The sequence below is a fragment of the Semicossyphus pulcher genome, unplaced genomic scaffold (assembly GCF_022749685.1).
Source record: "Semicossyphus pulcher isolate SPU_LCO1_2020_fin unplaced genomic scaffold, fSemPul1.0.p SCAF_20, whole genome shotgun sequence".
NCBI classification, from domain to species: domain Eukaryota; kingdom Metazoa; phylum Chordata; class Actinopteri; order Labriformes; family Labridae; genus Semicossyphus; species Semicossyphus pulcher.
The window spans coordinates 20,670,678-20,686,593 of NW_027211694.1; the positions used below are offsets into that span (position 1 = coordinate 20,670,678).

Below are 15,916 nucleotides of genomic sequence, written 5' to 3' on the forward strand. Positions count from 1 at the left end.
TATTTTTTTAAACTTCATGTTCAGTCTAAAGGTTGTTTTGGCAGAATTAGTTTGAAATCAATTTGATGTTTGTGAAAGACTGAAAAGCCACTTGAATGTTTACATCATACAAGAGCGACCAGTGCAGCAGCGCTAGAGGGTTATTTGTTTTCATGTAAACAAACTGGAGCCACAAACATGTCACTGAAAGAACTTGCATTATTAAAACCCGCAAATAAGAATAAAATAATATTGCAAATGTAACAGCAGAACAGAAGGCATAAACCATTAAGGGCAGTGGGTATAACTTGACTTTCTTCTCCCTTTCTTGCAGAGAAGCGACATAGTGAAAGCAGCCTATGAACCCACAGATGAGGAGTGCGAATGGAAGGCAGATGAGGAGGAAGAGCTGACAGTAAGTAAGCAGGTACAGGTGACGTATACACCTGCATGCTTCCTGTCTCGCACCTTTTTCCTTCTGTTTTCACATTACACGCATGTCACTTAGAGTTTCGGTCAGAACAGAAGACATCACAAAATCGCAAACACTGCATGCCGCCTAAAAAGAACAAGGGATTATGGTGTTTCATCACTGTCACAGATTTCTTTTTTTGGTAATATTAAATATGGCTAGGCTGTTTTTCCTCTTCATCTAGTTTCCAATCCTGACTGAGTTTTTTTTGTGGGTGTACAAGCTCGATCACATGGGGTGAAAAATTTTTGAGCAAGCTTTATTTTGAAGAGAAAATGTCTCCCTCAATCAGGATGAGATGAAGGAGAAGGCCAAGCTAGAGGAGGAGAAGAAGGACGAGGAGAAGGAAGACCCCAAAGGCATCCCCGAGTTCTGGTTAACGGTTTTCAAAAATGTGGACCTGCTCAGCGACATGCTGCAGGTAGGTTCCTCCACACCGCCGCTGAAAATGGGTCACAGGCTGTGTTTGCTCCCAGCGATGAAAACTCAGGGTTTGCTTCCACCTGCTGGCCGAGTTGTGTATAGGAATATGACAAAAATATACATGCTGGATGATCGCCTAAACGCTGTGGTTTGCTCTTCTCCTCAGGAACACGATGAACCCATCCTTAAACATTTACAAGATATTAAAGTAAAATTCTCAGATCCAGGGCAGCCCATGGTGAGTGAGAGACTCTTGTTAACTACTTTAACCGATTTCTTACTTTTAACTGTCACTAACTGTCCTTATTTTGTCTCTTCTCCCATCCAGAGCTTCACGTTAGAGTTCCACTTCGAGGCCAACGACTTCTTCACAAACACAGTGTTGACGAAAACCTACAAGATGAGGTCAGAGCCAGACGAGAGCGACCCCTTCTCCTTTGACGGACCAGAGATCATGTGCTGCACAGGGTGAGTGCAGCTCCTCAGTTTGCTGCCTCTCATTCATGTTTTTGTATTCTGTTGTCAAAGTCATAAATAAGTCAGGATGTTTGTGCTGAGAATACAGATTTTCCTAATTTATCCCAGATCCAGCCCTCGGGGCAAAAGGAGTAAAAATTGTGCAGGTACCCTGGCTCAGTCTGTATGAATGATAAACCGAGGGGTTTGTGGCTCCAGTCTTAAACCTCCCGCAAGTCTTGCAGACTTATCAGGGCGGGCCCAGTAATTTTAACATGTTTGGCATTTAAAATGTAGATGTTTACGTGAGACCACAGTAGCAAAGACCGAGCCGCAGAGTTTTTCCAAGCAACCGTAAACATTCTAACCCTGTTAGCTCACCTATTAATCCATCCATCCGTCCTTTATCTAACCGCTTATCCTGTTCAGGCTTGTGGGGAGGCATGAGCCTATCCCAGCTGTCATTGGGCGAGAGGCGGGGTTACAGCTGGACTGATCGCCAGTCAATCACAGGGCTGACACATAGAGACAGACAACCTTTCACGCTCACCCTCACGGCCAAATTTAGAGTCGCAAATCAACCTAACGAGCATGTCTTTGGACTGCCACACGGAAAGACCCCCTACGTCCGAACTGGGATTCGAACCAGGAACCCTCTAGCTGTGAGGCGACAGCGCCTTGCACATTAATGTTGACAGACATTTAAACTGTCATTTAAAATCTCACCTAAAGCTCCAGCAGAAGAAAACACCACCCTTGTGGGCTGCTTCTTCTCATCCATTTCCCCACACAGACTTGTTTAGCCATCTGCTTTTCCTCACTGCAAATTACTGATAGTGCACCACGTCAGGCTCTGTTGTTTACCTCTGCTCCCCCTGAGATCACAGTGAGATCGGGTGAGGTGGTACACTGCTCCTGACAAGCAAACACAATAATCTCAACAGTATCTTACATTTAGTGATGGGCCATAAGTTCTTGTTTGTGTTCCAATGTTTGACATTGGAGACAAAAACATGGACGATTCTGTGCTTAATGCAACCTGATTTCAACATCTTTCTATCTAATGTAGTCTGAGCTCAGACTGATGGAATCAATTAACAATAAAAGCCTTAAATTAGATTTTTGAAAGACCTGCACAGGAATAAATAAATACCATCACGTTATAAATAACAACTGCACAAAATGTCAACATAACTCTGTTTGATGTGACCGACTCTGATGTTCAGCACAATACAGGTACTGTTAAACTAAGTGCGTTACATTATGCTCTCGCCTGCGCAGGAGCTCTGACGTGAATCAGCTGTCAGAAGACAAACTTAACATCTTGCTACTCACAAACTAATGTTAATTTTACCTGAAGCAAACAGGTACAAAACAAGCTAAATAAGCTGCCAAAATTAACACTTTAAATCTCAGCAGATCCTCCATACAGTAAAAGAACGATGAGGACACGGCATCCAAAGATTACTCTTCATGATCGCTTCTTATTTAAACAGTCTGACTGAAGCAGCCGATGGTCGCTCCTTTTTGTCCAGAAGAAGCATCAAATGACGTTTTCTGTGAGCGCGCACTGAGACTGAAGCAGAAAGCCTGAGTTAACGGAAAGTTTACAACCACCTTCGTGATACCTGTTATCTCTAACCGGGATACCCAGTTACAGGAATGAATGCTTGTGATTTGACAGGTTAGACGCACAGTGTGGAAAAATATGCATTTTGAATGTCTGACATTTTAGTCCCGTCTCGTCAACGTCTCGTCTTCATCATCGAAAAAAGGTTGTTGAACATTTTTCTGCATCATTTTCGTTACCGAAATTAACACTTGCTCCTCGCCTCAGCATGGGAACCTGTCGGTAACCGTTAACTCTTAACTGTCGTGAGCGGTACCTGTTCACGTGTATATCGTGTTTAATTCAGTGGTGTCTCCTCAGTGAGTAAGCTAGGTCGCTAACAGGCTACAATGTGGAGATGGAGTTTAGAGGAGTAGACAGACAGACAGACAGACAGACAGACAGACAGACAGACAGACAGACAGACAGACAGACAGACAGACAGACAGACAGACAGACAGACAATGATTGTCATGCTAATTCGAGTGGTCTTGCGTCAGATCAAAGAGCTGGGAACTGTCAGGATTGTTTATTTGATGTCAAAGTTGTTCATAGCTTTTTATAATGTTGGTCTCATTATGATAAAAGCCTTTAACAACCATCATTACCTGTACCCTCTCTGTATCTCCATTATGTCTCTGACTCTTCTCTGTCTGAATCATCGCTTGAGTAGATATCAACGACCTCTCCAGCTACACTCTCAAAATAAACCCAAAATGTCATTAAGCATTGACATTTAAAATGTTGGGATACTGACCTTGCTTTCTCCTCCTCCTCCTGCCGCTGCCGCTGCCGCTGCCGCCTCCTCGTGTTTCACCACAGCTGCACGATCGACTGGACGAAGGGCAAGAACGTCACGTTGAAAACAATCAAGAAGAAACAGAAGCACAAGGGCCGCGGCACGGTGAGGACGGTCACCAAGACGGTCCCCAACGACTCCTTCTTCAACTTCTTCACTCCACCAGAGGGTAAGATGATTAAAGCTAAATCATGGGCCGTTCACAGACCTGGTATTAACGTGGTTTTCGTGATCGGATCACAAGTGGTCAGCTAGTACTAGTGTTCACACCTTGTGTCTTCAAATGCGTCTCCACTGACCACTTGCGATCGGATCTCACTTTCCTGCTCTGTATGCAAATGAACACGGAGCCTCGTTCACCTTTTTTAAAAATGTCATAACACAAAAACATGATGCAGACACGCAGCACAGAGAGGGGGAAAGCTGCTGCGCACGAGCACAGAGGGAGGGAGGGAGCGGGTACGGACTGAAGTGATGATCAGAAATGAAACTTGTGATTATGAAGCCTGATGCTCCTCAGTGAAATATATGAACTACACAGCATATGGACATATGACAGCATGTGGAGACTTTATAGTAACTGTGCACAGACGTCATTGAGCCAGGTACAGAGCACGAGAAACACACAGACGTTGGGAGAGGAGCAGATATGACACAGATCTGTCTCCTCCCCGCACGGCATGATAACTCTGAACTATACGCGGATCACAGATCTCATTCACAGCAAGGTGTAGTTTATTCTTTATAAAGGTTATTCACGGAAATACGGACAGATCGCAACCCTGTTGAGTTAGGGGCAGCACATGAGAGACACGCACAGATCTGTATCCTCACTGCGCTGCATTATTAGACTCTAAAAATCCAGTGATCCACTTGCAGTTATCAAAGTGTGATAAAATGCTGGTGGATCATATCTCCGAACCGCGCCGTTTCCCCCCCCTCGTTGGTTCAGCATCGTCCCGTATTAAAAACTTAAATGCAGCTTCTCTCTCACTGAATAAACACAGACACGATCTGTCTGCATTTCCGTGCACACTCCGCTCTCATGCATTAATCTACGTTTACACACACGCTGGAGTGACATGAGAAATAAATAAAAATAAGATTTTCGTGAGACGCAGCGGAGAAATGTTAAATCAGACAGGAATGAAAGGAGGGGTCACGTGGCTACGGGGAGAGTGGGTGGTGCTTAATGTGGCCCAGGTCACATGTGCGTACACACTACCAGACGTATGTGAGTAAATGCGTCCCAGACCACCTCCGTATGTGGCCTGAGTGATCGGATCTGAATGCGTCTCCAATCCATCCTGGGTGTGTTTCATTCCTGTAGTTAAGGCTGTCCACTTGTGATCCGATCACGAGAAGCACATGTTGATACCGGGTGTGTTAAGGGCCATGGTTTATCATTACATTTGTGTGCAGTTGAACTAACTGGAATAATCTCCTCTTGTTTACAGTTCCAGAGAATGGAGAGTTGGTAAGTTTCTGATCTTCTTTGTCTTTATGTCCATGTTTTATCAGCCCGTTAATTAGTCCTCAGCTGAAGCCTTTATCCCGCTTTGCTCAGCAAAAAACGAGTCGTTTTATTCCTTAGCTTTAAAGCTTTAAGTTTCACTACTCGCACCAGTCTGACTCAACATTCAATTAACTTGCACTGCGAGCAGCTTAAAGGGATGAATGTTGTGATAAAGTATTTATCTACAGATCCCACGAAAAGACCGAACCAACAATGAACTGATCCTCCTGACTGGTATAGTGCTTAGAAGCTTAATAAGGCTTCTGTGCGCAATAGAGCTCCGCTGTTTTATGAAGACCATTAAGTATACATCAGTGAGTCACACTGTTGCAGTGGCTGACATGTTCATTTATACCTTAAACACAAGCTGTTTGTTTTGACTCAAGCCCACATAAGCTGTCCTGCTGCCTGAAATACTCACTGTATGACTACATGTGGATTATTCTCCGGCTGTACTCTTTCCTCCAGTTTGATTGGTGTTTAAAAACTAGAAAGTACAAATGTTTCAGGAAAAAAATAGAAACTTCATTTCTTCGGGCTGTGCTGAAGGATGAAGCCAATGACTGGGTACCTCTTGTAAAAGAGATGTTGTGTCTCAATGAGATTATTTCCTGGTAACATAAAGGTTAAATACATAAAACATACAGAAGTAAAATCCATGGATAAGAATCTTTTGGGTTTCTTAGTTTTGGGACCATAAATCTTGAATAATGTCGTTGTCATGGTCTGAATTGGAAACTTGTAACATAAGACCTAAAAAGGATGTTTTTTAGTGCAATGTAGGAAAACAACAACCATGCCATTCTTACAGTACCCATTCAACGCATTTTGTTTCAATAGTCATCGATGGAAAGACTTTAATCATATTGGATTTCTCTGGGTCAAAGCTTGGGTCAGTATAAGATGTGGATTTCCATCTTAAAGGAGCAGTTCACCCTGGAAAAAGCCACCGTCACAGGACACAGGACAGGAGGTTTAATATCAGCAAACTGGCCCTTTAAGAAATCTAACTATTTGAGAAGCTACAAATCTACTCAACCTTTATTTAAAGCACCTACATACTGTGTAAACCTGCGTCCCAAAGTGATTCTCATAGCAGCACATGGAAAGATCATAGACGAGGATAGATCATTGTGCATTAAAAAAAAGTTAAATTATGAAGTTAAATTCCTTAAAATTAAATTAAACGACAGGTAAAAGTCAAATCTGGTCCTAACTCAAACTGAAGTTGTGACAAACTTCTGTACAATTCTGAATTCCTTAAATATACATATAAAAACACAACTTGCCCTGTTTTGAAGTGGTGATTAAAAGTGCATGAATGAACTCTGAGTCACCCGTCTGTCTCCAGGATGAGGACTCTGAGGCGGTCCTGGCTGCAGACTTTGAAATCGGCCACTTCATCCGCGAGCGGATCGTTCCTCGGGCTGTGCTCTACTTCACAGGAGAGGCCATCGAGGACGACGACGACGATGTGAGTGCTGGCATCTCCGCTCAAAGTTTGGCATCCTCTTCAGTGTGGCTGTAAACGGGGCCATATTGGATCAGTTGCCACCATTTCACTTTGCTTGCAGCTACATTTGACAGATGAGAGAGAAAAACATGCTTAGCTTTCTTTTCAGCCGTTACAAGTTATAAGGAACGTATTAGTTTACTGTATAATTTGCCTTCATAGTAATGAAGATAATTTTCAACTGTTCCATTGAAGCATTTCTTTGTAGCTGGATTAGCATGAAGCTAAGTTAACCTTGTACTCCTCATGTTTGTTTTACAGTACGATGAAGAGGGAGAGGAGGCCGATGATGAGGTAAGACCGTTTAGGGCCACAATAAATGTATGAAAACGAGCATGCAAGAGATGTGCAGGTATAGATATCAAAGAAAAGTAAGAGTCCTGGATATTCAGAACGAAAACATTGAGACTGCTTGTTAGTCATGCGTTTGTTGAAGCCAGCAGATGTTAAGCGCCGTTTTAGAGCTTGATGTCGGCTAATGCAAGTAAAGTGGCCTGTGACTAAACACGCTCTGACTCAGAGCTGCTTCTACATCTGCACGTCACACACTACGACAAAGCTCTGCTCCAAGTGCCTTACATCTGCAACCAAATTAATTTGAGAGAAAAGTGCAGCATTATTTTGTTATGCATAAACAAATAGCAGAAAAGTAAACAGAATTTTCTCCATAAGGAAACCTTGATGGTGGCGTTCTTGGATGTTCCCATGGACACAGTGAAAACACACTGAAATTTTTAACACATTTTTGGTTCCTATTTATAAAAGACTAAAATATGTGGGAAACACCGGTATAATGTCTTTAAATTATATTTTAATAAGTAAGACGTGTATAGGCTGCAGCAGTCCTTTAACGTCCTCTTTAAGTTATTTGACGGTGAAACATTGTTAAACCTTTTACATACAAGAGTGGATCGAACGGCTTTAGCGTGTAAAGGCAAGTTTCAAGACGAGACAATCCTGAGTTTAAAGGCCTGGAAACATAACAGCATACATGAGCTGTGTCTCAGTTCAGGGGCTGCATCCTTTGAAGGACGCAGGCTACAAAGGATGCGTCGTTCGTAGCCTAGTAGGGAGGATTACATGTTAGCGTTAACAGCGCCGCTCCTTTTTCCCCCTACCAACAAGTAGCTAGCTGGCTAACTAGCTAACATAACTAATGTCACGTAACCTATTATTTTAAAGATCATTTGAAGTTTCAAGCCCCCTTTGTTTTTAACATTTGTATCGCTAGCTCTTCGACTGAGCTGAGTCGAAGAGTTTATTCCTTAGGCTGGTGAGAGTCGTTTTCGCGACTCTCGACGCGCCGCTGTGACTCAATCAGACTTGAAATGCGTCCTTCGAAGGATGCAGCCCCTGAATTTGGACACAGCTAGTTTCTGGATGAAACAGTTTCTAAATTAAAAAACATTTTATGCCGTCTGTTTAGCTCAGCAGTTAAATGGGCGGCCCATGTGCAGAGGCTACAGTCCTCGATGCTGCGGCCCCAGGTTTGACTCCCACCCTCAGCCCTTTGCTGCGTGTCATTCCCCACTCTCTCTTCCCGGTTTCTGACATTATCCACTGTCCTCTAAATAAAGGCACATATGGCCCAAAAATAACCTTTAGAAAAACCTTTCATGCACATATAAAATGGGAATATGTTCTGAAAAACCTCCGGAGACGTGAAATGTGTAGGAGCCCTGACATGTGGATGTTGGTTGAATGTGTTGACCTGGTCGTCTGAAGTGTCTCTGCTGTGTGTGCAGGAAGGCGAGGAGGAGGCTGATGAGGAGAACGACCCCGACTATGATCCCAAGGTGAGATCACCTCTCCAGACACACACACACACACACAGAGCCCCTCCCCCTCTGAAAATCTCTGGTGTCTCTCAAAAGACCTGACTCAGCTCTTCTCAACTCTGCTGGCTCGGGATGCCCCGTCCAAAAAGTAAAGCAGCTCCTCCTGGAGGTCGTTGAAGTTAACTTAAATATTAATGCAACAAAGTTTTGCTGTTTGGGTTCCTGAGCTGCAGGTCGAGAACAGCTGTCCTAAATTTATTAAGATTTCAACATACAGAATACATACTGTCAAATGCATCTCATTTTACACCAGCTTTGGTTTTGCTTCAGCTTTTATTTTGTTGTTGTGATCCAGGCAAAAAAAAAACCCCAGTAGATATTTTTCTCTTCTCACCCTTTTGCCCTAACAGATCCTCAACTTTCAGAATTAATTCTCACCGGTCAGTGAAGTCTGACTTTTGCATGTTGGTACTAAAACCTGAACCAGAACCCTAACTCTAATCAACGCACAGATTAAGTTAGCCTAAAGCTACATCCACACTACTGCTGTGTTTAAGAGTCCTTTAAACAGTCGTAGGAAACGCTGATGACCCCCTTTAGTTTAAAAACTCTGCGTTTTGTTTTAGTGTGTACAGATGAGAACGGCCAAACGTCACTTCCCGTTCGCCAGAACACCACGCCCCCTTTTGGGTCAAAACAAGCACCGTTAAAGTGCTGGCAGTAGATTAGAAATCACTTGCAGTAACAAGTTTCTGCGTCAAGTTTTGTGTCTCAAACAGTGAAAAAAACAATTTAAGACTTTCTGTACTTCCACGAAGGGCAAAGGAGGGTAAAGGAAAGAGCTCTATGGCTTCATGCAGAGAGCTTGGGTGTGGTATACTGTCGTGTTCCCTACTGGTTTTTGAACCAACTGGTCAGGGTTGCCAGGTCTGAGTGACAAAACCAGCCCAACAGCCGTCCAACAGCATTGCTACCATTGCCAAAAGCATCATAAAATACACAGATTGATTAAGGAGGATGTTATCAAAACTGGCATCCATCATGGACAACTCCTCTCACCCCCTGCATGAGACTGTGGGTCCTTGAGCAGCTCCTTTAGCAGGAGACTGCAACCCTGCAGCTGGTATCCCTAAATCAGCTCTCGCTGTTTTTAGATTCTTCACACATTCGCGAATATAATCGACGATTTTCATGTCGCGTCTCATTAAACCGGGCAAAAATCCTTGTAAAGTGCGCACTCCACCAAAGCCTCTTGCAAAAACTAAATGTAAAATAATTATTTGGATAGAAAACGCCTGGTTACACTGAGCTTGTGTAAGGAAATACTCGACAATATTATTATATTTCTCGTAACTACAGCTTTATTAATATCGCAGGATGGGGTCGTTCATCATTTATGATAGAGGCATGAGACATGAGAGGACACGACGCTGATCGTTGATCAGAAAAGTCATAATATACATGTATCTGTTTGCCTGACTGACTGTTGGATTTGCGCTCTTAATAGCGTTATATTATTTAAGTTATTAAAGCGTCAAAGACTCCAGGATTTGTATTTACCGCTAACCATATTAAAGGGACAGCTTTCATCTAAAAGGGGGCGGGGCCGCGACTTCTGGGCAAAGTCCCCAGTGGGGTTGCTCTCATCGATGGGCAGAAGCTTTTGTTACTGATACTGTTTGAATGATGACGCAGACGCTCACATTTGCTTGCTGATTGGGTCTCATCAGTCACGACGTGTCCTTCCCTCATTGGTTCTCAAATGACATCAGCGTTGATTAGAAAAGGTTAACTAAACATGCACAAGTAATTACAGGACCTGCTGACCCCTTTTGTCTATGATAGCTGCTTTTGAGTGCAGTTACATTTAACACTACTGCTGTGAACGGCCGTAGTATCAGACGTGCATGCATCGCTGCTGTTTGTGCCTGTGTACACCTGCACGCACATGTCCAGTGTACGTGAATGGTCACGTTATGTGTTTTCAAGCCTGTTCGTATTGGTAATAATTTCCTGAAACTTTCGTCTTATTGAGGCAGTAGTTGTTTTGACACTAACACAGCAGTGTGGATGTAGCCTCAGACACGATGAGGGCACAAGTGAAATATAATTGATCAACATATATTTTCTTCAGCTTCTTAATTGCGTGGTACCATGAAAACCTCCATTTAAAAAAGGTAAATGAAAGCGCACTTAATGGAGGTGAAACCTGCAGTTATCCCGCTGAGGCAAATAAATAAGCTCAACCTCCTGTTTGTTTATAGTTTCAGCTGCGTTACCTCCATCAGGAGGGCAGTGAAGCAGCAAATACCAGCGATTAAAGAGAAGGCAACAATAAGACAAAGACAAATGTCCTGATGTAACCGTTTGTTCACTTGGTTTGGAGTGTTACTTTTGAACCAGCCTGGAGCAGACTTGACGGTTTCCTCTCCACCTTATAAGCGAGCATGACCTTTGCTTCTTTGCTAAACAAACGAACGCCTTTGACATTCTGTATTCTGCTAGTTTTTGCTTTTTATTTTTCTCCTATTCATTAATGTTTCTTCATCTCGGTCACTTTGGCATCTTTTGTCAGCTACTCTTTAAATTTTTCCTCACTAGGTTTAAGTGGTGACAGTAGAAAAATAACCCTATCCTGGTAGGTACAGCTTGTGACTTGTCAGCTTACTACCATCACACCCCCCTCACCCTCCTCTTCCTCCTGTTTTTCCATCCTCCGCACCCCCTCCGCCCCTCCTCCTCTGCCGCCGTGCTGCACCCCTCCTCAGTTACTAACCCACCGGTTTGCTGTTGTTTTTTTTTGCAGTTTAACCCATAGTGAGTTCTGCATTTGCACCTGTATTATTTCTGTATGTTGAAGCCAGTCCGACCCTCCCTTTTCTTTTCGTCTCCACCATGTTGAACGTCCACAAACGCGGGCTAGTTTTCAGTTATTCTCAGGATCTTCCATGAATTCTGTGCTTCTCTTACTTGGATGTTTGTTTTTAAAACCCATTTAAACATCACGTGTCCATCTGTTCATGGTTTTTACCCTCCTTCCTGTTCACATTAGATCTGTTCAGCTGCATTTTCTCTATCGATCTGCTTCTAAAGGGCGGTTTGTGTTTAAAATGAAGCCTAACTTAAAGTTGGCAGATCACCAAAGTACAATAAAAGCCAACTTAATGTTACATCTCCCTGAGGGCCTGTTTCTTTTCTGGTTTTAATGAGAAACTTTATTGCTTTCAGCGCATAAGAACAAGTCTTCTAAGAGATGCTACATCGTAGCAGAGCTGTTACTTCTCACATTTTGGTGTCTCGCACATCGATCTATTTTTAGACTCCAAAGTGTGATGAGTTCATCTGCAGCCGAACGTAATGCACGATGACTAAAACGACCTTACACTGCTCAGTCAGTGTGGCGTCAGGCCATGGAGAGCAGCTGCGGTGTGCCATCACCTCCAGAAGTGTCTAATGTGTGCTGGAAGGACGCCCTCCCCTCAGTATGATGGGCTGTTAATGATCTTTCTGTGCACCTCTCATCTTTTATTTACTCCAGTGTTTCCTTTGTTTTCGGCAGCTAATTGATTTTAGCACAATGGCCTGAGGCTCTGTTTGAAGTGTTTCCATTTATTTTCCGTGCTATACTAAACACAACACACAGTCAGTCAGATGGAGAGTAAGAAAGGAATTGCTGTACTGATATCGGAAAGTCTCTCCTGCTGCTCTGTACTTTTTAAAAGGTCTAGATTAACCTCACTTGACACTTAAGAGCCCAGCAGCTTCAGCCTGCAAGCATCAATCTGACTGGCTGAAAGAATAGTTTGACAGTTTGTCTTTTTTTTGTCTTGCAGAGAGCTCGATGTTAAGATCAATATCCTCCATGTCTTTATGCTAAATATGAAGCTGGAGCCGGAAGCTAGTTGTAGGTCCTGCTCATGTGACAAACCTGGAGTCCTGCAGAGCGCCTCCTTGCAGGGGGGCTGACAGTGCGGTAATTTGAAGACTCAATCAGAGTGAACCGCTGCATATCACTGACAGGGTGACGTAGATGACCTCACACTCGGTGAGCTAAACCACTTCTGCACCAGACAGTCGTCACACCCCTCTCATTTCTATCTCCCCCTTAACCGCAGTTAGTTTTATGGTTTGAGTTCATTTCGAGACTCTGCAAAGTTTACAGCCTGCCATGCTGTTGCTCTGTGTGCATCAAAGTTATCGAGTTAGTGTTGGGGCAGCACCCGAAATTTGCTTGGAAGGGGATCATGTGCTCAACCCAGGGTAAGCAGGGTCAGGCTGTTAGCATCGCAGCGCTAGCTGCCGCTTGTCCTAGCAGCACGAGTTGAGTTCAGTAGTCCGTTTCCCGTTTCTTTCACCTTTTTTTATAAAGGTTTTTTCTTTGATTATTTAGGAGAAGACGATGGTTGCATAAACTATTATATTTTAAATTATTTATTGACTCGTTTGAACTTGGGTCACGCGACTCTTTACAGAAGCCCTAAGCAGACATCCATCCGCACATTATATTTACTCCCGTTATAACGAGTAATTTCTGGTCGTTTTCCTGAGATCTCGACTTATTTATCTCTATAACGACGCTGCACCACCGTGACGTCAGTTGATCATTACTTGTATCCTCTGAGCTGCAAAAGCACAAAACAAACATAGAAACTGACCTCATCAGTGTGGGCGATAGCAGCATGGCCTGGTCTGAAATATCACAGTGACCAGCCTGTTCTGTTTCCTAGATCCCGTTATCACGAGAACCAGCTTTGATTACGAGAAAAATAAGTCAATCTCAAGAAAATAAGGAAATAAGGGCTTCTGTAACAACTATCTCATCTTAAAAATACATTTGTTCCATTGTTCTTACCAGGGCTTAGTCTTAATGTGGTACTGCTGCTACACGGTGGCTGTAGCGCATTTGAAAGCTGTTTGCTTACCACCACTAAATAACAAAAGAAGAAAGCATTAGCGCCAGGTGCCGGTAAAACGGGTGCGGAGCTGTGAGATTTGGAACCGGAGAAAAATGCAGAGACTTCTGCAGCCGCCAAAGAGTTCTGTGAGGAACTCCTTCGAAAAAACTAAAGAAACAGAGACAGGTGCAAACTTTGCCAGGTTAAACTGGCATATCACGTCTACAACAACTATGCACAGCACAGACCGCATTTATCATGATCTTTGGATCACACTCGAATAGTTCCCAGTGCTTATCCCTACTCCTGACTCCAGCTTCATACTCAACAGAGGCATCAGTGTTTTTATTTTGAAAGCAGGTGTATTTCTAAAACTGTCAAATTATTCACCTCCAGTGAGTTTGTATATAAAGTATAAAAGTGTTTTAAAAGCAGACTCTCATCGATGAGGATGCTCCTCCGACAGCCCATAGGTGTCATAGTCCGTCTGATCTGGATGCGTCACAGTCCCACATTCATATCTGTTAATTCAGTTTGTTCGAAATCGTCTGGAAACTTTTCAGATGTACTTTAGATTTGCGTGACGGATGTTTAGGTCTTGAAATGGCTTTGCTCTGTGTGTGTGTCTCTCTATGTTTTGGTCGTATTAACCGCCGCCCTCCCCCTCCTCTGTGTTTCCTTCCAGAAGGATGCAGCCCCCCCAGCTGAGTGTAAGCAGCAGTGAAGCCCGGCCCGGCTGCCTTGAGGATCAACTGCACTGTAACGGCTTCTCAAATTACAAAACAAACAAAAAAAACAGATTTAAAAAAAATAGTTACTTACCGCCTTATAATGTTTTGTATTTTTCTTGGTAGAGAATTTGAAGAAAAAAAAAAGTTTCAAGATTTTTGTTACAAAAACTCATGGTAATATACTGGGAGCTGTGTCGCTCAATATACATAGTATTTTACTAGACCTGTTTTTTCCTTCTCTTCCTCCTTCTCTGTACAATAAATAGATAGAATACAGGAAAAAAATCTCCCTCGAACAGCATGAACTTGTTTCTTCACTGCTAAAAAACTAGTTTGGGTTCTTGTGAAGTCTTTTGTTGTATTTGCTCTTAGACAACAGCTGTGGTTTAGACTGCATCGCGTCGATTTCTAATAATCCCTCCCCCCTTCACTTCCTCCTCCTCCTCCTACCAAAGCTCCAGGTTGGTCTGTTCTGGTTGAATCTTTTTTTTTAAACTCTTAGCAGGGCCTTTAGCACTTGTAAAAGCACTGTAGCATTTCCAGGTCGAGTGGCGGAGGACAGACTGACGTGTGACCTGCAGCCGGGCGTCTATTCCACTATCTAATCTTGCTGAGCATGGGATCTGGAGTTGGTGTTTTTGGCCACTTCCTGCGCCACTTGTGCTCAAATACTTTCCGCTCTTGATACATTCCAGTAAGCAGACTGGCTGGCACCGTCGTCGAGGCTCCACTCCTCTTTGACTGGACTTTTAAATTGAACAAAAATGAGTGATCGCTCCCAGAGCTTTGGTACAGCCTGGTCGAGTCTCTTTAACATTCCAGAGGATTCTTCAATCGTGGAAAAATAAGGCCAGTTCAGGGCCTTTTAGATAACCCAGTGCTTCAGGCTCCTCGTAGGCTCGCAGTGACGTGGCTGTCGTCTTTTCTATAGCACTTTGTACTAGTGTGTGGTGTACCAGTGGCGTCCTGTCATCGGTTAGCTGTCTGAGTATTCCTTGTGAGCAGCACTTTGTTTCACGCCCCTCCTAGCTCAACGTGCACAGGGGGCGGTGCTGTAACCGCGCTCTGTGGAGAGTCCAACTTGTGCTCACTGGTTTGGAAGCGTTTCTTTACCGGGGGAGGCACACTTGGCCTGTCCAGAGAGGCTTTGGGCAGATGTAGCACAGCAAACGACGAGGAAAAAAACAAAACCCCCCCTTCTCCTTACCTCTTGTGTCGTCAATGTGACCAACACGGACCCCTGAGGTCTCGCGTCATTATTAATCACTGTGAAAGAAAGAGAGGGGATGCGTGATAAGGCCATCATGTTGGCCAATGAACCACCACCCTCCTTCCCCCCCCATTCCCCCTTCCTTCCATTACCCAGAAGGCCACAGAGAAGCATGTCAGAGCAATACTTAGCACCACGAGGGGGGACCGAGAAGAAACCGTAGCCTGCCCTCCTCCCTGTCCATTCTTCAATGCCTTTTTGTTTCTGAGTCGTGGAAACGGCCACGTGTCGGTTGCGTCGGGCAGCATCGTGTCCACAGTGGAGAGCAGGGTACTTCTCATTCTGCAGGGAGTATTCACATCATCATCGGGAAAAGGACGCGAGAGGGTTTCTGTAGGGTCCTTCTGAGCAGCTGTTGTCAAGGCAAAATGCTATGCTACAAAAATACTAATGTACTCAATAACTGTACGTGTATGTTCATGAATAAATTGGTTAAACATGTGTAGTGTGGTTGACTCAGTTTGTTTTGGGGCTC

At 43.7% G+C, this 15,916-nt stretch overlaps 1 protein-coding gene across 10 annotated transcripts in view; it reads left to right on the forward strand.

The window, feature by feature from the left end:
- Positions 1 to 15,882, forward strand: part of nap1l1 (nucleosome assembly protein 1-like 1) — a 74,647-nt gene extending 58,765 nt beyond the window's left edge. For 5 of the 10 annotated variants that reach the window (XM_069670807.1, XM_069670806.1, XM_069670805.1 and 2 more), the window contains 10 exons: positions 314 to 406; positions 744 to 872; positions 1,041 to 1,112; positions 1,203 to 1,342; positions 3,762 to 3,907; positions 5,196 to 5,215; positions 6,606 to 6,728; positions 7,029 to 7,061; positions 8,513 to 8,563; positions 14,126 to 15,882. In XM_069670807.1, the coding sequence (XP_069526908.1) occupies positions 314 to 406; positions 744 to 872; positions 1,041 to 1,112; positions 1,203 to 1,342; positions 3,762 to 3,907; positions 5,196 to 5,215; positions 6,606 to 6,728; positions 7,029 to 7,061; positions 8,513 to 8,563; positions 14,126 to 14,164 (846 nt within the window). In that variant the 3' untranslated portion in view covers positions 14,165 to 15,882. Of the gene's footprint in view, positions 1 to 313; positions 407 to 743; positions 873 to 1,040; positions 1,113 to 1,202; positions 1,343 to 3,761; positions 3,908 to 5,195; positions 5,216 to 6,605; positions 6,729 to 7,028; positions 7,062 to 8,512; positions 8,564 to 11,146; positions 11,184 to 14,125 lie in introns of all 10 variants that reach the window. The other 5 variants (XM_069670812.1, XM_069670813.1, XM_069670809.1 and 2 more) reach the window with 5 other exon arrangements.
- Positions 15,883 to 15,916: the final 34 nt, after the last annotated feature.